Here is an 18277-nt window from a genome sequence, read left to right as displayed (position 1 = left end):
CATATGTCAGTAGCCAAAGGGCAATGTGGTCCCGTCAGGCAAAAGCAGTCTCTTGTCATAGACTACCCTGAATATTTTAGTAAGTGGGGCATTCCTTAGATGGAAGCCCTTTTTATCCCTAACAATTTTTTTGTAGGAGCTCAAAATCTCTCAAAAAGTCACTATTCCGGTCGTTTTTGAACCCCTCGACCAAGCGTGTAATTGATTCCAAGTTTACACGCAGGGCATTTTCATAGTTTTGAGTCACGCCTTTGGCTTTCAACACCACGTGATTGTCTTTAGTCCTAAAAGCATAGCTTTTGGGACCACAGGAGGACCATTCTGTGATATGGTCACCATCTTCGAGTTCACTCGTTAAACCACCCAGATAGTTGCTAAGAGGGGGGCTCCAATCACCCTGTTTGCTTACATAGACCATAGAGTCTGTGCCGTGATAAAGAACTCACCTCTGAAGCTGCTCCATGAGGGTGTACAGTTCAAGTCGGCCATAGGCAGTGGTAAATGCGGCAAGAAACACATTTACATTACCCGGGGGTAGAACCCACTTCTTGTTACGCCTCCATTGCACCAGGGCAATGTCTTGACTCAAGAATGAAAAATGTGAAATTTCGTATTGATCCGAAAAAACAAATTCCTAAAATTCTTCAGGGTCTTTAATGATCGACGTTGTTAGCATATTGCATCTCTGCCGAAAGCTTGCCCCAAAGCGAGTTCAAGTACAATTTCGACACATTTCTTTTGGTTTTGTTGACCTCTATTCTGTCAGGGTCAAGAAGTATGCCTTCTCTGTCGTGATAGTCTTGAATGTACTTGTCTTTGCTCTCTTGATCTGTGACCGAAACAGGATAGCCTGAAGCCATTTGCTTGCATCTCAAGAAGGTCTTGATGTACTCATTAAAAAGAGTGTCTGATTTCCTGGAAAAGTTCCACACTTCAAAGATTTTGGCCACACGATACCCCATCTCTAGAGCCGTAGAGAATTCAACTGTGACCCATACACCTGTCAGGGCTCTTTCTTGATCTGAGTGATCACAAGGGTTTTCCTGGTTGTTGTTTTCACTGCAGGTGCGACAAAGGGGAAAGAAAAGTTTTCCTTGAGGTCCCTTGTAAGGCAACACTGGTATAAACAAACCCCTAGGAGGGTAGACAGTTGCTTTGACCAGACCAAAATAGTTTTGGGGTAAGTCAGTCGTGGTGAATAATTTCAGGATGCCCCATAGGATAGCATGAGGAACTCATTGCATGAGGATAAAGGGATGTAAAATCTACATATCCAATTGTCTCGACGGGTTGCGCTCCATACCGCAATGTCAAAGCATTGGTACGGCCTCCATACAAGGCCTGTCGTGGTTCCAAGGGTTCTGGTGTGTCAAAGCTGGAAAGGAAGGCTCGAACATGAGGATCAGACTTTTTGAGTGTAATCCATTCACGATCCCACAACACATCCACTTTTAACCCGTAAGTAGCCTGTAAAGAATCCAATTTGTCTTGAAACTCTTGGTACATTTCCCCAAAAGTCTTTTGGGTTAGGACACACATGGCCTGGGGCACAAAGCAAGATTTACAACCGTGGAAGAAACAACCGTTGGTCTCAACCCCAACAACATGGGCTCAACCCCGTCAATCTGTGTGTATCCATCTACACTGCAGGGTCCAATATTATTTTCTCCTTTATTCAAAGCATGCTGAATAAAAACGTCTTTATCCTCGGCCAAGTACTCCAACCATTGAATGGAGCCACTAGAGTATGACTTGAATTGGCGTCGGTAGTTGTCAGGCGAGGGGATAGCTATAGATGCTGTAGGTAGAAAGTGTGTACGATAGGTTTTCATGCATGCCGATGCAATAGTTGTACAACTCCAGGGGTCAATGCCTGCATCTTTGATTACCTCTTTTCTGAATCTGAGGCATCCTTCACGAAGTATAACCTCATCATTGTTACAGTATGATTCCATCTCTTTATGGAAATCAAAGTTGCTCTGTCTTACTGTCTCGTACCACGTCATGAATCTCTCACGCTCTTTGGGAGACATTTGATCACTCCCGTACATTTCGGGGCTGGGATAAGATCCAATATAATGTAGATTCTCCTCAGATGTGAAGAAGTGGGGAAACCATCCTTTCACAGAGTTTTCTCATGGGTAAGAAACTGTCAATGTATCTCTGGTTGACGGCGGGGTCTACAAAACACACAATTTTACTACCTTGAGCTATGACACTGGATGCAACGCCTTGCTGTATCAAGGGGTTCAGAAGAAGGTAGGAGTCATAGGTTCTAGAATTGTGCGCCATAAACGTGAAGTTTCTGTACTGGGGTTTTCTAAAGTGTTTTAGAAAGAGCCGTGCTCAATTGGGTCCCTATGCCGACCACTTTTCACCATTTAAAGTCATATACAAAAATAGGCAAATTAACCCGATTGCTAATTTGTCTCAAAATCATAGAACACGTATTTCTTTGAATGTTCATCTTCAGCCAAGGGCTATACAACACTCGTGTGGCATCTTCAGCGTCTCTGCTTTTCAAAGGCCCTTTACAGATTGGACAATGCATTATTCCACACACATGCGGTTTAGGGCTGTCTATTTTAAGGTTGTAATTGCATTGGCATTTTGGACATTTCTTGTTAATGTCACAACTGCTTACAGATTTACAGGCCTTGGGGTGCAATGTTTAAATTTTGTGTTTTTCGTAACAGTAGGCTGAACGACATGTGCGGTGGCAATCCGCACAGGGTGTCTGTCACGGCTGTTGAAAGGACTGGACCAAGGTGCAGCATGGTAAGCGTACATTTTCTCTTTATTCAAAATTGACGCAGACAAAACAAAGAACAAAAACCAAACCGTGAAGCTTTGGGCTATGTGCCCTGAACAAAGACAAAGTTAACTTCCCACAAAACAGGTGGGGGAAAAGGGTACCTAAGTATGGTTCTCAATCAGAGACAACGATAAACAGCTGTTCCTGATTGAGAACCATACCAGGCCAAGACATATAAATATAACATAGAAAAAGAACATAGACTACCCACCCCAACTCACGCCCTGACCAACCTAATACAAAGACATAAAAAGAAACTAAGGTCAGAACGTGACAGCCCCCCCCCACCCCCCGCAAAACCTGAACCTATAGGGGAGGGTCTCGGTGGGCGTCTGTCCACGGTGGCTTCTCTGGCGCGGGACTTGGACCCCACTCCACCATGCTCTTGGCCCACTTAAGTGGCACCCTTGGCGCGGCGACCCTCGCCGCCGACCTCGGACTGGGGACCCCTGCAGCGGGCCCGAATGGACGGGAGATTCCGGCAGCACCGGACAGGCGGGAGACTCCGGCAGCGTCGGAGTGAAGGGCGGCTCTGGCAGCTCCGGAGTGAAGGGCGGCTCTGGCAGCTCCGGAGTGAAGGGCGATTCCGGCAGCGCCGGAGTGAAGGGCGGCTCCTAACTGACGGAGGCACTGGCGGTCTCGAGCGCAGAGCTGACCCCACCCGTTCTGGCTGGATGCCAGCTTCTCCCCGGCAAATGCGGGACGCTGGCACCCAGCATACCGGCCTGTGAATACTCAGCCTCTGTACCGTGCGCATCACCCCATAGCACGGGGCCTGACCAGTCCCATGCTCGCCACGGTAAGCACGGGGAGTTGGCTCAGGTCTGCTTCCTGACTCTGCCACACTCCCCGGGGCTGCTTCTCGGGCTTCCTTGCCAGCAGTGTTCCCACATACCGCTGGTTCCTTTCTCCGGCTGCCTCTGCTCTCCTAGCTGTCTCCACCTGTTCCCATGGAAGGCAATCCCTTCCCGATCTCTTGATGTCACAAAGTTGTCCAGTACTTTAAAAATATCCTCTCATGTTGTCCTGGTTTCCAGTGCATTGCAGAAGAGGATGTCTTCCTTAATTGACCCCCTCATAAATGTAACTGACATATACCAGGAGCTGTGCCAGGCCCGCCACGTCTGTTGACTCATCCAGCTGTAAAGCATATAATTAATTGGCTTGTATGCGAAGCAGTAATTGTTTTAAAACATCTCCTGCCATGTCACTGACGCGTCGTGAAACAGTGTTGTTTGATGAAGACATTATCTGTATAGTTTTTTTGTCCTTTTATCCCAGTATTGTCCCAGCCATATACGCGGTAGCAGGAAGAATGAAGTCCTCCACAATAGTATGGGGCTTGCCTGTCTTAGCCACTCGGTAGCTCACCATATAAGACGCTTCTAGCCCCTTCTTATTAACTGTATCTGTTGCTTTTATACATGTCTTACTACTCAAAAGTCTTCTTTATTCTCGCTCAAACTCCTGTGGCTTATTTTTCAAATTGTCATGTATTGCGCGTACCCCTTAGCGTACCTGCTATAGAGGATCTGAGAATTCAGCCTGGTCTTATAGACTAGACATAACATATTAATTGTGAATCCGGTACACTCAAATTAGTATGATATATGTTACGTTTGGTATGGTTATATAGGCAAACGTCTAGCAAACCAAATGTTTGCGAGCTCGAATCTCATCATGGACATCTTTAGCAAATTAGCAACTTTTCAACTACTTACTACTTGTTCAACTACTTTGCATGTTAGCTAACCTTTGCCCTAATGCAAACGTCTAGCAAACCAAAGGTTGCGAGTTCAAATTTCATCACAGACAACTTTAGCATTTTTAGCGAATTAGCTACTTTGCAATTACTTAGCATGTTAGCTAACTCTTCCCCTAATGCAAACGTCTAGCAAACCAAAGGTTGCGAGTTCGAATCTCATCACAGACAACTTTAGCATTTTACATAAATAGCATCTTTTATACTACTTACTTATTTTTGCTACTTTGCAACTACTTAGAATGTTAGCTAATTTAGCTAACCCTAACCCTAATTCTGTCCTTAACCATTTAACCTAACTCCTAAACTTGACCCTAACCCCTAGCCAAGCTAACGTTAGCCACCTGGCTAAAATCCATAACATATCATATGTTTTGCAAATTCATAACATATAATAGAATAATATATAATTGTCATTCGTAACATATCATACGAAATGGGTGATGGACATCCACAAATGAATGCATACCATACGTTTCGTAACATATCATACAAAATGGAGTATCTTAGATTTACATACAGAATTATACAATATGCTCTGAGACCAGGATGGAGAAAATAATTGGAGACTCCTGTGTTGATATTCAGGTTGAACAATACATGGAAAACACATTTCACACAACCGCTGTGAACTCATTGGAAGTTGGAATTGTTCATGTATTTGTAAAAACACAAGCATTGTTCTGTTCAATCTGCCTGTTTAATTTGTTTCTCTGAAGAAGCTGACTAAGCAACGATCTTGTATTGTATTGCATAATGTTTGTGGTTATTTATGTAAATATTTGGTGTAAACCACAGAAAGAGAAGCTGCTTGTTAAAAGGAAATGAGTACAACAAGCAGAAAAAATATTGTCTCCTACTTAACTGCATTTATGATTCTGCAGCAGGCTGTTTCTGTTGTGTGTGTGTGTGTGTGGTGAGTGCCTTTTTATGATTAAATCCAATGTTTTGAGGGACGGAATGTCAATTGATATACACTTATTAGGCTTTATGTTAACTTGGTTACAATATTGTTTATGTTTCATGCATTTTTTATTTATTTATATAATTAAAAGTCATAAATACCTGTAGTTGTGACAGAAACGAATTGTGTCCAACCATCTTTGTGTTGGACACACCAAAGTAAGAAAATAAATAAATAATAAAATCTGATAACTAAAAAGTTACTTTCAAAACATGAACAAACATTTGAAAAGTATTATTTCAAGCTGTGTGAATCCAGGGTGAACAGTGTTTTTGAAAAGTGAGTGTAATTACATTAGTTTATCAAGAGTTACAAAGATGAGATTCAGAATATATGAACCTGCAGCCTCTGCAATATCCAAAGGGCCAAAGTCAGTGTTATATTATGGATGCTGTGCCTGACCAGGTTTAGGTGGAAGCTGCAATTCAAGTTGAGGTTTATTTTCGCTTCATTCAAGTTTTGAAATTGCGTGTCAATTTCAGTTCCTGAATTGAAATAAATTATAAAGGAACTACTAAAAGCATAGCTTAAAACAAAGTGCAGATAACTTGTACCTTCAAGTAAATCATGCATTTGTGTCAATAAGAGATTTTCATGACATAGTGTGCCATGTAATGGCACTGTGTTTTTTTATTTGTTTTACCTCACGGACATAAAATGGTATGAATATATTACAATGCAACTAATATTTTATCACTTAGTTAACTTAACAAAATGTTCTGAGTTGACACAGCATAAGCTTTTCAATAACATTCTAAATACTGACATTTCAAATCTTAAATTAATGTATTGAATGAAATGATATTCAATGGTCCTGCTGTTTGTTTTCTCTGATGTAGCTGATTTTTATACTTGTGTTTGGACAGAACGAGAGAGCCATGGCAGCAGTGACATCAGAAAATCCAACGATTGATGATTATGATTATGATGATAGCAAAGCCCCTCCAACTCAGTCCTCATTTGGCCAACCACCGGATACATCACCCAGTTCACCATCGGACTACATACTCCCTGTGGTCAATGTGGTCATCTTACTGCTGGGGGTTTGTGGGAATGGGGTGGTCATCTGGATAGCTGGTCTCAAGGTGAAAAAGACGGTCAACACCACCTGGTACCTCAGCCTGGCCATCTCCGACTTCATATTCTGTGCCTGTCTCCCCTTCAACATAATCTACATGGTAACAAAGGAGTGGATCTTAGGGCACTTCATGTGCAAGTTCACCTCTTTTGTGATGTTCCTCAACATGTTCAGTAGCATCTTCCTCCTAGTCGTCATCAGTGTTGACCGTTATCTACTTGTCGTATTCCCAGTTTGGGCCCAGAACCAGCGAACCGTGAGGAGGGCCTCTGCAGTTGTGGTTTTTGCCTGGGCCGTCTCTGTTGCACTGAGCATTCCCTCCACAGTGATTCGTCAGGTATCCCCAGATGGCATAACATGCTTTAATCAATACCCACACCTTAACAGTCACATAACTGTAGCTGTCAGTCGATTTATCAGTGGCTTTGTGCTCCCGGTCCTCATCATCATCTTCTGCTACTCTGTCCTCATCCTGCGACTGAGAACCAACAGGATGACCAGGTCCTCCAAAGCCTTCAAGGTCCTGACTGCACTGATAGCCATGTTTTTCATCAGCTGGCTTCCATACCATGTCTTCATCCTTCTGGAACTTAAAGCCGGTGATCAAACTTCTCTAACTGTTATTCGTAAAGGGCTAAGTATATCTACAACTCTGGCTAGTGCAAACAGTTGCCTGAACCCATTTCTGTATGCATTCATGGGCAAAGACTTCAAGCAGAAATTCTTTAACTCAATCCTTTCTAAGATTGAAAATGCTTTTGATGAGGAGGAACGCTCTTCAAGGAGTAGAGGGACCTCTTTCTCCCAGGCTGATTCAAAAGTTTATACAAATGTCTGATTGCCTTTCAACAAATATTGTAAAACAGGGCAAACTTATGCCCCTTTTAAGTATATTTTATATACAATAACCCATTAAGTTCACATATTAAGGTCCATAGTTGTGACAATATAAGAGTTGCTCTGTCTTAGCCAACTGTTATGCAAACTATGCAAATGTTTTAACCCTGAGGAAATAACTAATTTAAAGTGATTTCCTGTAACACACACACAATTGCTGTAACGGTATTGTTTAAATGTAGTTGAATGTCATTTTCATCACCACTCAAGTAACATAAGCAACAATATTGTACTGTATTGTTCTGCATTTCCTGCCATGCATCACCAATCTTTTGGTTGACAGGTTTTTGTGTAATCAGATTTGTACCATGAAATGTAATTCAGCCCACCGTGCCAACATTCATCTGTCAGGTCATCTGCTGTGACACTGAAAGGTCAAGTGTAATTACATATCCTATAGAGGAGCTGAGAATCTTATTGAAGAGCCCTGTGTTTATACTTCACAAAACCGCTGTTTGTCAACAACTATTTTGGATGAACGTGAAGCCTTTGGAACTTCATACTGTCTCTTACAAATTGTGAAATAGCTTTTTTCACATGTCAAGCTGAAACTTTCTCATGTGAATCTATATGTTCACATGTATTAAATTTAGAGTTAACAAGTTAACACCACCTTTCACATGTGAGGAGAATAACGTGTTTTCTCCTACCATGAGTTGCAAGTTTACATGTAAAAAACATTGTGTAATTGCAAGGTCACATATGGGTCTGAAATAGTGTTATTCTCCTCCCATGTGAAAAAGTGGTGTTAACATGTTGCAGTAGCAATTTTTCCACATGTGGGAATTGCAAATTATGTAATGCCATTCTACTTTAATTAAGTCATAATTAAAGTGCATAAAAATGTATTATGGTGCCATCCACTTCATTTTTTTCCCCTCCATAGTGTTGCCTTGATACACGTATATTTAGTGCTACCACGAGGAGGAGGCATTCGGAGTGTTTCTGCTGCAGGCGCATGCTCTCTTCATACGTTGGTCTGTGGCTGTTGAAAGTAGCCCGGTGAAAAGAACCGTGAAGCTAGTTAGCTAGCGGTGTCTCCTTATTTTTAATATCCTGTGTTCCAGTTTGTATGCATGGTTACGTTTTCAAAATCTAGAGAGACATTTTTTAACTGAACTGTAATGACTTTTTGGGTCATTTTGATGATTTAATTGTTTTGACCAAGTGAAAAACAAATGAGATTTTTTTCCATGAACATGAGCATAGCGAAGCTAAGTAACTAGCTAGCTAAATCACTTTTGAATGAAAGTCAATGGTAACATGTTGGCATCTCAGATGATTTAAAACAAATATTTGATACTTTTCGGGTCTCTTAAATGGTAAAGATTTTTACAAACAAGGGATCATATTGAGTGTATTTGCATGTGTACATATGAACCACGTTAATATGTATTTTAGAATGTAATTTTTTATTTCATCTATATCTAATAGCTGCATGCTAATTTCTAACTGCTAGCTTGCTAGCTAGCTTAGTGCTAGGTGCTAGCTAGCCTGCCATTTCATCCCAGCTAGCTAGTTTTAGCTTCCATTACTGTTTGATGTCCATTTGGATTTTGTTCATTTTTATGCCAGTGTATTAAATGTATTTGAAAAATTGTGAATGTGTTTGCTATTGGAATTAATGTAAACAGATGCTTTTCTACAAAGAGAGGATTTTGAATTTGAAGAGTCAAGGTTCCGAGATTGAGAGAAATGTGTAATAAATATACATTGGAAGAGAACCCCAGTGAAAATAAGCTTACTCTGTGTCTCCTTATTGATCCTGTTTAACATGTTAAAATGTACAATTAAATAGTCACGTGATGAGGTATGCCCACCTGTGACTTCAGCATCAGTATTGACCCTCTTGGTCTGAATACTTTCTGATGGCACTGTATTCCTCACGTGACATTTTTCACGTGATTTGTTCACACGTGTCCGAAAACCACATTTTTTTATGTTTATTTTTGTAAGGGTAGTCAAATGTGCAAAATGGGAATTAAATACATACTAAGCAACAACTTTGGTGAGTGATTCATAAAACTGGGAATGATGAATATATTTGTGTTGTTGATGTCATTACTTTGAAACTGTATGTGTGTATGTAACTGATTAGAACAAACATCACAGTCATCCTTCATTGGAGCATTAAGAAACATTTAATACCAGGAATATCCTGGGCATATATTCAGGTCAACATTACACAATATCATGTGTTCCTCATTGATCAACAAAGGGGGGGTGTCGCGCCCTGACCTTAGAGAGCTGTTTTATTTCTCTATTTGGTTAGGTCAGGGTGTGATGTGGGGTGGGCATTCTATGTTTTGTTTTCTATGTTTCTTTATTTCTATGTTTTGGCCGGGTATGGTTCTCAATCAGGGACAGCTGTCTATCATTGTCTCTGATTGGGAATCATACTTAGGTGGCCCTTTTTTGCCCCTCCTTTCAGTGTGGGTAGTTAACTTTGTTAGAGGCATTATAGCCGAAGTTAAGCTTCACGGTCGTGTCCTTGGCTGCATTTCTATAAACAAAAGGAATATGTACGCTCACAACGCTGCACTTTGGTCCACTTCTTCCGACGCCTGTGACAGGGGGTTTAATCTTTGTCCTTGTCGAGTTTGTACTTTTACTGTCATATTATATATTTTTTCAGATGTTTATTTGGAATCACTGTCCATTACTTCCATTGTATTACCTTATTTTTGGGGGGTGTAATCACATTACATTAATTCCATACAAAATGCATTCAAATGTGACACCCCCTTTCAGATAGTGCCAGCCTGTTAATGAAAGTCATAGCCACTTAAAGTTAAAGTCTGTCCAAAAATTGAAGTAATCATCTGTCCCATAATACTTGTTTGATTTAGTTGCACGTACTATAAAAATATGTGTGTTTGTATGTATGTGTGTGTGTGTATATATGTATATGTATATATAATATATATATATATATATATATATATATATATATAGCAAGTAATCTTGTCTTTCATTGCTCTACAGTATGTCTACAATAGAGACATATGCACATTGATCATCAGTTAACATAAAGTGGTGGGTGAATAAAATTGAGCCAGAATGCTTCACTTACAGATTATTTTGATGTATTTTGTTTTTCTATGCTCTTGATGCACAGTACCTACAGTATGGGTGGGACTATTGTATAGCTTGTTCTTCGATACCAAAGCAATCTACAATAGAAAATGGGGTGTGTCACTCAGTATTACTCATAACAATAATCAAGGATCATATATCAAGTAAAATTCAGTATAGTAGATAACTCTAATCTAAACTAATCTAAGAAAATGCCTTTTCATCCTTTGGAGTAGTAAGCTTTCAGTTAGGCTTCCCACAAAAAATGTACCAAGAACATTTAGCAAAAACATATCAAATGTAGCTTTCACCTCTCTGTGTTTCATCATTTTCCTTAAATTCGAAAGAGGCTGAATGCATCTCACCGGAGAAAGCATCAGAGTGTGCAAAACAGCACCCATCTCTCTCTCTCTATGTGTAGGCCATCTATCTAATGCTGTCTGGTCCAAACGAGTATGACATTGATACAGGCCATTGCATTGAATAGAGCATTCGTCATTGACAGAAACAACTTCAATTGTTGAATCTCATTGTGTTGTCCGCTGGTGGCTAGCTAGCTAAATTGTCACTTTCCTAAATTAGTCATGGATGGAGATAGCAATTTTGACTTGAGATTTTACTTATTTCTCCGTACTGGCCAATGTTTATAAGGGTGTTTCTGATCCAACCATTAATTCATACATTTTGTGCCCCTGACCTAAGAGGATGGAAGTTCAATATGTAGCTATAGATGTAGATATATTTTTTTATATTTTTTTATTTAAATGAATATTAAACTCCTTGCATACAGAACACCCAGCTGGTGATGGTGATAAATGAGTATACCAATCCTTGAATGGAAGTTCAGCTAGCTAGCAAGCATTTTAGACAGGTAGCCTTGGACAACAAAAAATAAAAGCGTGTACTTTATGACAGAGTGATAAACCGTTTCATCAACATGAAAGAGAGGAGGATGGCATCAGCATATTTCTATACATGCACAAACGCACACACACAGAAATCAGAACCATGGACAGCCACATCATATTTAGTTTACGTAGACTGGACTTAATTGTTTTTGGTATCTTTTAGTTGTCACTGTATTAGACTAAGCAGAGGTGATTTGATGTTTGATTTGAAGTTGAAATGGTGCTGGAATAGTGGAGACAGTTCTTGTTTCCTTTGTAACTTGCTGTAACACTCTGTGGTTCGAAATCAACAGTTGTTTAGTGGTCCCGAAAATGGTGGAAACATGAACTTTCATGACCATGCTGTCAAGAAGACCATGCTGTAGGTCATGTACTGTTTGTTACATGCAATATGCTTTGTTGACTAAACCGGACAGAGTGTGCTCTCCGGTTTTGTGATAAAACAAAGGTGTGATTGAATTTATTCTGCCACTGTGTCTTCTTATTGTCTCGGCCTTTAGGCCTATATACTGTATCACGGTCGCAAGGCAAATTAATGAACAGGTTATAGAGCAAACAATGCAATTATCACATAACATTGGTTGTAATATGACTTTTTCTGGCTTCCACAGTGATTTTACCCACACACCGCTTCTGGATATGGGACAGATACTTCAAAACGTTATTCCTTTTTAGAATCATTTTGTCTTTTTTGCTGTTCATGAATGTGTTATTCAATGCATTTCTATGGGTTACAGTAGTAAAGGCCAAATTCAATACTTTTATCAAATAATGTCATATTTTCTGTTTATCTAAAGGGGTCCTAAAATGTTAAAACCAATAGCTAAATCATCTATGGTATGACCATCTTAAAACAATGCCATATGTTACAGTAGCTTAGTAGAACCCCTCCCCCCAACACCTTAGACTTTTAGTTAAATAATCAACCTACATTATCTCTTCATTATGAAGTCAATCATACAGACACAAAATCTAAAAATACAGTTACAGTATACTATGTGGGTATGCTTGAGAACTCAACGGTGTTGAATGACATTCCTCTGCAACAAAGTGAGGTGGCATACTATCATTGATTGTAAACCCCAGCCTGTACTGAAATCTACAGTTCTTTCAAAAAGGGTTAGGGTTAGTATTCAACCCATTTGTTATGGCAAGACAAAATAAGTTCAGGGGTAAAAATGAGCTCAAGTCACTCTGTGTGCAATAATAGGGATTAACATGATTCTTGAATGACTACATCATCTCTGTACCCCACACATACAATTATCTGTAACTTAGTTGAGCAGTGAATTTCAAACATATTCAACCACAAATACCAGGGAGGTGTTCCAATGCCTCGCTAAGGAAGGCACCTATTGGTAGATGGGTACAAAAAAGCAGACAATAGTTCTAAGTTTGAGCATGGTGACATTATAATTACACTTTGGATGGTGCATCAATACACCCAGTCTCTACGAAGATACAGGAGTCCTTCCTAACTCAGTCGCCGGAGAGGAAGGAAACCGCTCAGGGATTTCACCATGAGGCCAATGGTGACTTTAAAACAGTTGGAGTTTAATGGCTGTGATAGGAGAAAACTGAGGATGGATCAAGAACATTGTAGTTGCTCCACAATACTAACCAAATTGACATAGTGAAAATAAGGAAGCCTGTACAGAATACAAATATTACAAAACATCCATCATGTTTGTAACAAGGCACTAAAGTAATACTGCAAAACAATTGGCAAAGCAATTAACTTTTTGTCCAGAATACAAAGTGTTATTATTGTGGAAAATCAATACTACACATTACTGAGTACCACTCTCCATATCTTCAAGCATAGTGGTGGCTGCATCATGTTAAGTTTATGCTTGTAATCGTTAAGGACTGGGGAGCTTTTCAGGATAAAAAGAAATGGAATGGAACTGAGCACATGCAAAATCCTAGAGGAAAACCTGGTTCAGTCTGGTTTCCACCCGACAATGGGAGATTAACTCACCTTTCACCAGGACAATAACCTAAAACTCAAGGCCAAATCTACAATGGAGTTGCATTTCCAAGAAAATAGTTCATGTTCCTGAGTGGCTGAGTTACAGTTTTGATTTAAATCTACTTAGAATCTATGGTAAGCCCTGAAAATGGTTGTCAAACAATGATCTACAACCAATTTGACAGAGCTTGAAGAATTTAAAAAAGAATAATGGGCAAATGTTGCACAATCCAGGTGTGGAAAGCACTTAGAGACTTAACCAGGTGTAATTGCCACCGAAGGTGCACTCTACAAAGTGTGAATACTTATGTAAATGAGATAATTCTGTATTTAATTTTCAATACATTTGCAAACATTTCTAAAAGCATATTTTCAGTTTGTCATTATGGTGTATTGTGTGTAGATGGGTGAGAAATGAATGTAATCCATTTTGAATTCAGGCAGTAACACAACAAAATGTGGAACAAGTATTAATACTTTCTGAAGGCACTGTATTAGTCCAATGGAAATCTGTTTGAGTTCTCAAGCATTCTATCATTTCAGACACAGCAGTTGCATTAATTGCATAACTAGAACCTTGGTATTTTGTTTTCAGAAGTTAGAACACTCAACGCTAGTGCGTCTGGTAATGCATTAAGTGACCAGTTTATTAAGCAATAAGGCCACCATTTTGAGAAAAAACTACTGGTTCTGCAGAGTCATTTAGCAGAAGTGGTAGATACGAAATAGAGCTGTTTACAGAAAATAACGTTCAATGAATCCACAATAAATTCATTGTGCACAGTGTGGTTAGCTGACCACCTCTGACGAGACGGATGAACAAGCAGTCGATGAGTTGATCAGTAGAATCAAGGCTAGTTATTGAAAGGGCTGTCTTGAAAAGAGACAGGAATGTTCCATTGAGCCTGTTGGTCAAAACAAACTATAGAGGGTTTAATATTCAGTGTTCCAGAGCTGTTGTCAGTAACCAAAAGGACTTCTGTATAATACATCAGTAGGACTGATACAGCACAGTTTTATGTGAGGCCAATGCTCCAGAAAACTAGAGATGCTGTATGATCGTGCTGTATCACCTCAGGCTCTGCTGAAGAATGAGGAGAAGAGTGGGGAGACCGGTCCTCATGGTGTGTCCGCAGGAATGGATGGAGAGACGAGTGTTCAGTCCCATTCACTGCCTCTTCTTCTAGGTTGACTTGGCTCTATTCAATCAGATCCGCTTTAGCCAATATCCGATAGCGATTAGAGCTGTCAAATCCACTCAGCCAGCACAGCCACAAGTGGCTCCTGGCATTATACCTAACACAGAAATTGCCATTGGATCGCACTGAGTTGCATTATCAGAAACCCTATGCAGCATTGTTAAAAAAATTAGAACACTGGAATGTGAGATGTAATCTACACCTTCATTAGGATGATAGAAACCCTCATTTTATTTAAAGATTTTTTACATTTGAACGTAATTATTTCTTATATAGCCTACACTTTCTCGTTCTGAACTTCTAACTTGAGTGGGGCGGGTGTTGCTTCATGACAATGATCACAAGAGCAGCTGCTCACCGATTTGAAGGCTCCAATGCAGTTCCACCTCTGACTTGCCAAATCATCCTCTATTTGGGTGTCTGCTATCACCAGTTAATTCTTTATCTGATTCAATCTAGGCCTTGTTTGCTTTCGCAAACTCGGTTGGTTGCTTTCTCCAACCAAGTCACGGATCGGATCCTGAGTGTTGCAGCTATCTAAGGCACTGGTTTGGACCACATCCTCATTTTAAGTTCAGTAGCTTTCAAATATACAGTATTCAGCAAACGGAAGTATACATATAGTATATTTCAGCTCTAACAAAACAAAACATTTAGTCGGAAAATGACAGACCATTAAAAGGTTTTGTGACCATTTTTAAACCATTTCATAAAAGAGTATTTGTTATTCTAATCTGTGATAGCAGCAGATCCTATTCAAAAACATACATTATGCATACACATAGACTTCTGACAGTTCTTTTTAATCATCACTTTCAGATTAACAGGAATTTGCTCCTTTTGGTCAGCTGACAGTAATCCAACCATTATGTACTTGGATGTGCTTCCAACACAGCTACTGTACCTTAATGTTAAGTCATAGTGCACAACACATACATGTGCATAGAGGGGGAAGTGCTTCTCATTGGTCCTTATTTGAGTTCCCCAATGAATCCATGTTCATCAGCCAAGTAGCTAAATGTCATTTCTAAAGCAGTATATATCATGATGCTGTTGTCATAATCAGCCAGTTAAACTAATAAAGAAAAAGGGATGTGAGAAATAAGGAGACAAATAAAGAGGTGGAGGGGAATAGGGAAGTACTTTAAATACAAACGTATTTCCTTCACATAGATTTTCAGTTCATGTGAATTTTTGTACATGGATGCCATTGATCCCAGAACAATATGTGCAAAGGGAAGAGATATAATAACAGAGTGAGAAAGAGAGAGAGAGAGGGAAAGGAAAGGAGATCATATCATCTCGAAGTTGGTCGGTACTCCTTGGGCACCCCGGCCATGTTCCTCTTCTTAAGGGCAGCGTCTACAGTCATGACCAGTTCGTCAATGCTAGCACGCATCTCGGGTGTGTACGGGTCGTACTCCAGCTTACGCAGGCCAGAGCGCTTGAAGTTGCCATCCTTCTGTCCCTCTACACAGAGCAGGCGGTCCTCGGCCACCTCCAGGCCCAGAAACAGGACCATGTCCTTGAGCTTGGAGAACAGCTCCCTCTTCAGCTCTTCAAAGTGGACCACGTGGACGTTCCTCCCATAACGCAGCCAGTCCAGTGTGTGGGATGCCCACCAAGGAGCATAGTTCTTCACAAACTCAGGCCACTCTGCAAAACAACACAGGACACCGATTTATTTTTATTTTTTTAAGGGTACACAATTGAGCCCCGGATACATCAAAGTGTAACTTATTCTAATAAGAAAAATGGAACACCCATAAATGGGGAACTATTGGTTGAATGAACAGCAGTAAAGAATACAATTTGAGAGAAGCAGGTAATTTCTGCAGCAGGGATTCCTGGGTAGTGAATTCACCAGAGGAGGCCTCTCTTCTAGCAGGCACATCCTTTTTTTCTAGCAGGAAATTAAGCTGTGAAGAAAGGTACACACCGCCATCCCCCATCCCCTTTCCCTGCAGAATAATCTTCAAACACTGATGTTATTTCATTTGAGAGGTCTGGTGCAATTCAACTAGTGTAATCACAGCACATAATGCATTCTCTGAGACACAGGCTTCCTTAAGGGGATTCAATTAATGACATGTAGCAAAGCAAGTTTTAGTCCTTTTAGCAGACAGACAGACCTGCTGCAGTCTGGGAGGCTCAGGATTTACCACCAGGGTCAATGGAGAGCTTCATGGGAGAACATACTGTTGAGCAGGTAACAGCTAGGACAGAGATCTCCTGTTGTGGCACCAGTAGGTCTACCAGCACCCCACAGTCTACACTGTTGTTCAATTGGCTGTTAAGACAGTTCGCTTCACCATACAATTTTGGAATACTTTACTGGAGAAACTTTTCAATCATTTATAATCTACAGTTCATAAAGGAATTGGCAGGCAAAGCCAGGACTCTATTATCATGTGCTGTATCTTTACTAGGAGGAGAGGGATACTTGTTAAAGTGTAATCCCTGCTGAGTTAGTAGTGCAGGCTTGGGGGTTCAGATTATATGGGAGTGGAAGCTACACTGTCATAGTGAACTACAGAAGGACATTGCATGTTAAAGTGAAACAGAGTCTGCCACAGTTCTCTTCTCAGATAGCAACACAAAATCTGGAGGCCCAAAACACCACAGCTATTAAATCCCCCTTGAACAAACCTCATGTTTTGTATGCCAAGCCCAGGAAGGTTTGGTTAAATAACTACAGTAGACTGTCCTAATCAGAGCAGGATAGTACAATTCAACCATTTGAATGTAGTATGTGAATGGATAGACGTTTGTTTGCTTGTCAGCTAGTTGGGATTCAGTTAGAAGTCAGAATGTGCAGTTAATTTCTGGCCATGGACCAAGGTTGTTGAGCTCCTCTGGAAATCAGGAAGTACAGAATGTTAGCCTCTTAGCACAATATGAAAATGTGAAAGTAGTTGGGGCCCAGGGGGCCAAAAAGCTTATACAGTAAAGTGAAAAGAGCTGAGTGAATAACTGAATTATGTAGCCAAGGGACAATTGTTGGTTTAGAGAATGTCGGATAATCTTTTTGACAAATTCAATCATCCACATAATCATTCAGAGACCACTTCCGAATATGACACATAGCCTACTGATACTTATGCATGTGTAGCATTCAAAATCTGACCAAAATAAGTTATGCCCCCAAGGTAATTGTATAAGGCTACAGTGACAGTGCGTTGAAAGGCAACAGTAACTCTAACATTCTTACACAATGTCCTGCTGACTCAGATATTCCATCCCAAACTGCACCCTATTCCCTATTTAGTTCAATACCCCTATGGGCTCTGGTATTGAACTTTATAGGTATTATGGTGTCATTTGGAGCATGCCATGGACTCTTCTTCCCTCCAGATCACAACTGGCAGCTGTCAGAAAGCCTTTTCTCTCTCTAACGCTCCCATCGCTACACCTACAAATAAAAGAGAAACAATCATGGCAGACAGCAGTCTGAATCTGCTGATGGTTTTGCATGCCGGGGTCTGCAAGTCTTCATCTCTCTCACAGGAAAATCTCACTGGAGATTTCAGATAGGAGCCGGTTGCCATGGTTGCTGACACACTCGAGTGTGTCGAGGGAAAAATACATAATGCGACAACACAACATA

General features: G+C 40.4%; 2 protein-coding genes across 7 annotated transcripts in view; one reads left to right on the top strand and one right to left on the bottom strand.

Moving 5' to 3' along the window:
• The first annotated feature begins 2024 nt into the window (after positions 1 to 2024).
• Positions 2025 to 9758, top strand: LOC110536108 (C3a anaphylatoxin chemotactic receptor). Of its 2 annotated transcripts, none has more exons than XM_021621668.2 (2): positions 2025 to 2778; positions 6408 to 9758. In XM_021621668.2, exons 1-2 carry the CDS (start codon positions 2668 to 2670, stop codon positions 7455 to 7457), a joined length of 1161 nt encoding a protein of 386 aa, XP_021477343.2. In that variant the 5' UTR covers positions 2025 to 2667; the 3' UTR covers positions 7458 to 9758. The 2 variants fall into 2 exon arrangements, with proteins under 2 accessions (XP_021477343.2, XP_021477344.1); XM_021621669.2 differs by lacking the exon at positions 2025 to 2778 and adding an exon at positions 5205 to 5493.
• Positions 9759 to 15454: 5696 nt separating this feature from the next.
• LOC110536106 (WSC domain-containing protein 2) overlaps positions 15455 to 18277 on the bottom strand; it is a 134481-nt gene continuing 131658 nt past the window's right edge. For all 5 annotated transcript variants that reach the window (XM_036935965.1, XM_036935964.1, XM_021621664.2 and 2 more), the window contains one exon: positions 15455 to 16326. In XM_036935965.1, coding sequence (XP_036791860.1) covers positions 15968 to 16326 — 359 coding nt within the window. In that variant the 3' untranslated portion in view covers positions 15455 to 15967. The remainder of the gene's footprint in view (positions 16327 to 18277) is intronic.

Source organism: Oncorhynchus mykiss, chromosome 11 (genome assembly GCF_013265735.2).
Source record: "Oncorhynchus mykiss isolate Arlee chromosome 11, USDA_OmykA_1.1, whole genome shotgun sequence".
Taxonomy (NCBI): Eukaryota; Metazoa; Chordata; class Actinopteri; order Salmoniformes; family Salmonidae; genus Oncorhynchus; species Oncorhynchus mykiss.
Note: the sequence above shows the minus strand (reverse complement) of the source record. Positions and strands in the feature narration are given on the sequence as shown.

What these genes read in the sequence shown, in the direction of transcription:
- LOC110536108 (XM_021621668.2), top strand. Translation starts at nt 2,668, where the DNA reads ATGTTTAAATTTTGTGTTTTTCGTAACAGTAGGCTGAACGACATGTGC. An exon ending in CTGGACCAAGGTGCAGCATG is followed by an intron (nt 2,779 to 6,407) that starts GTAAGCGTACAT and finishes GTGTTTGGACAG; the next exon opens with AACGAGAGAGCCATGGCAGC.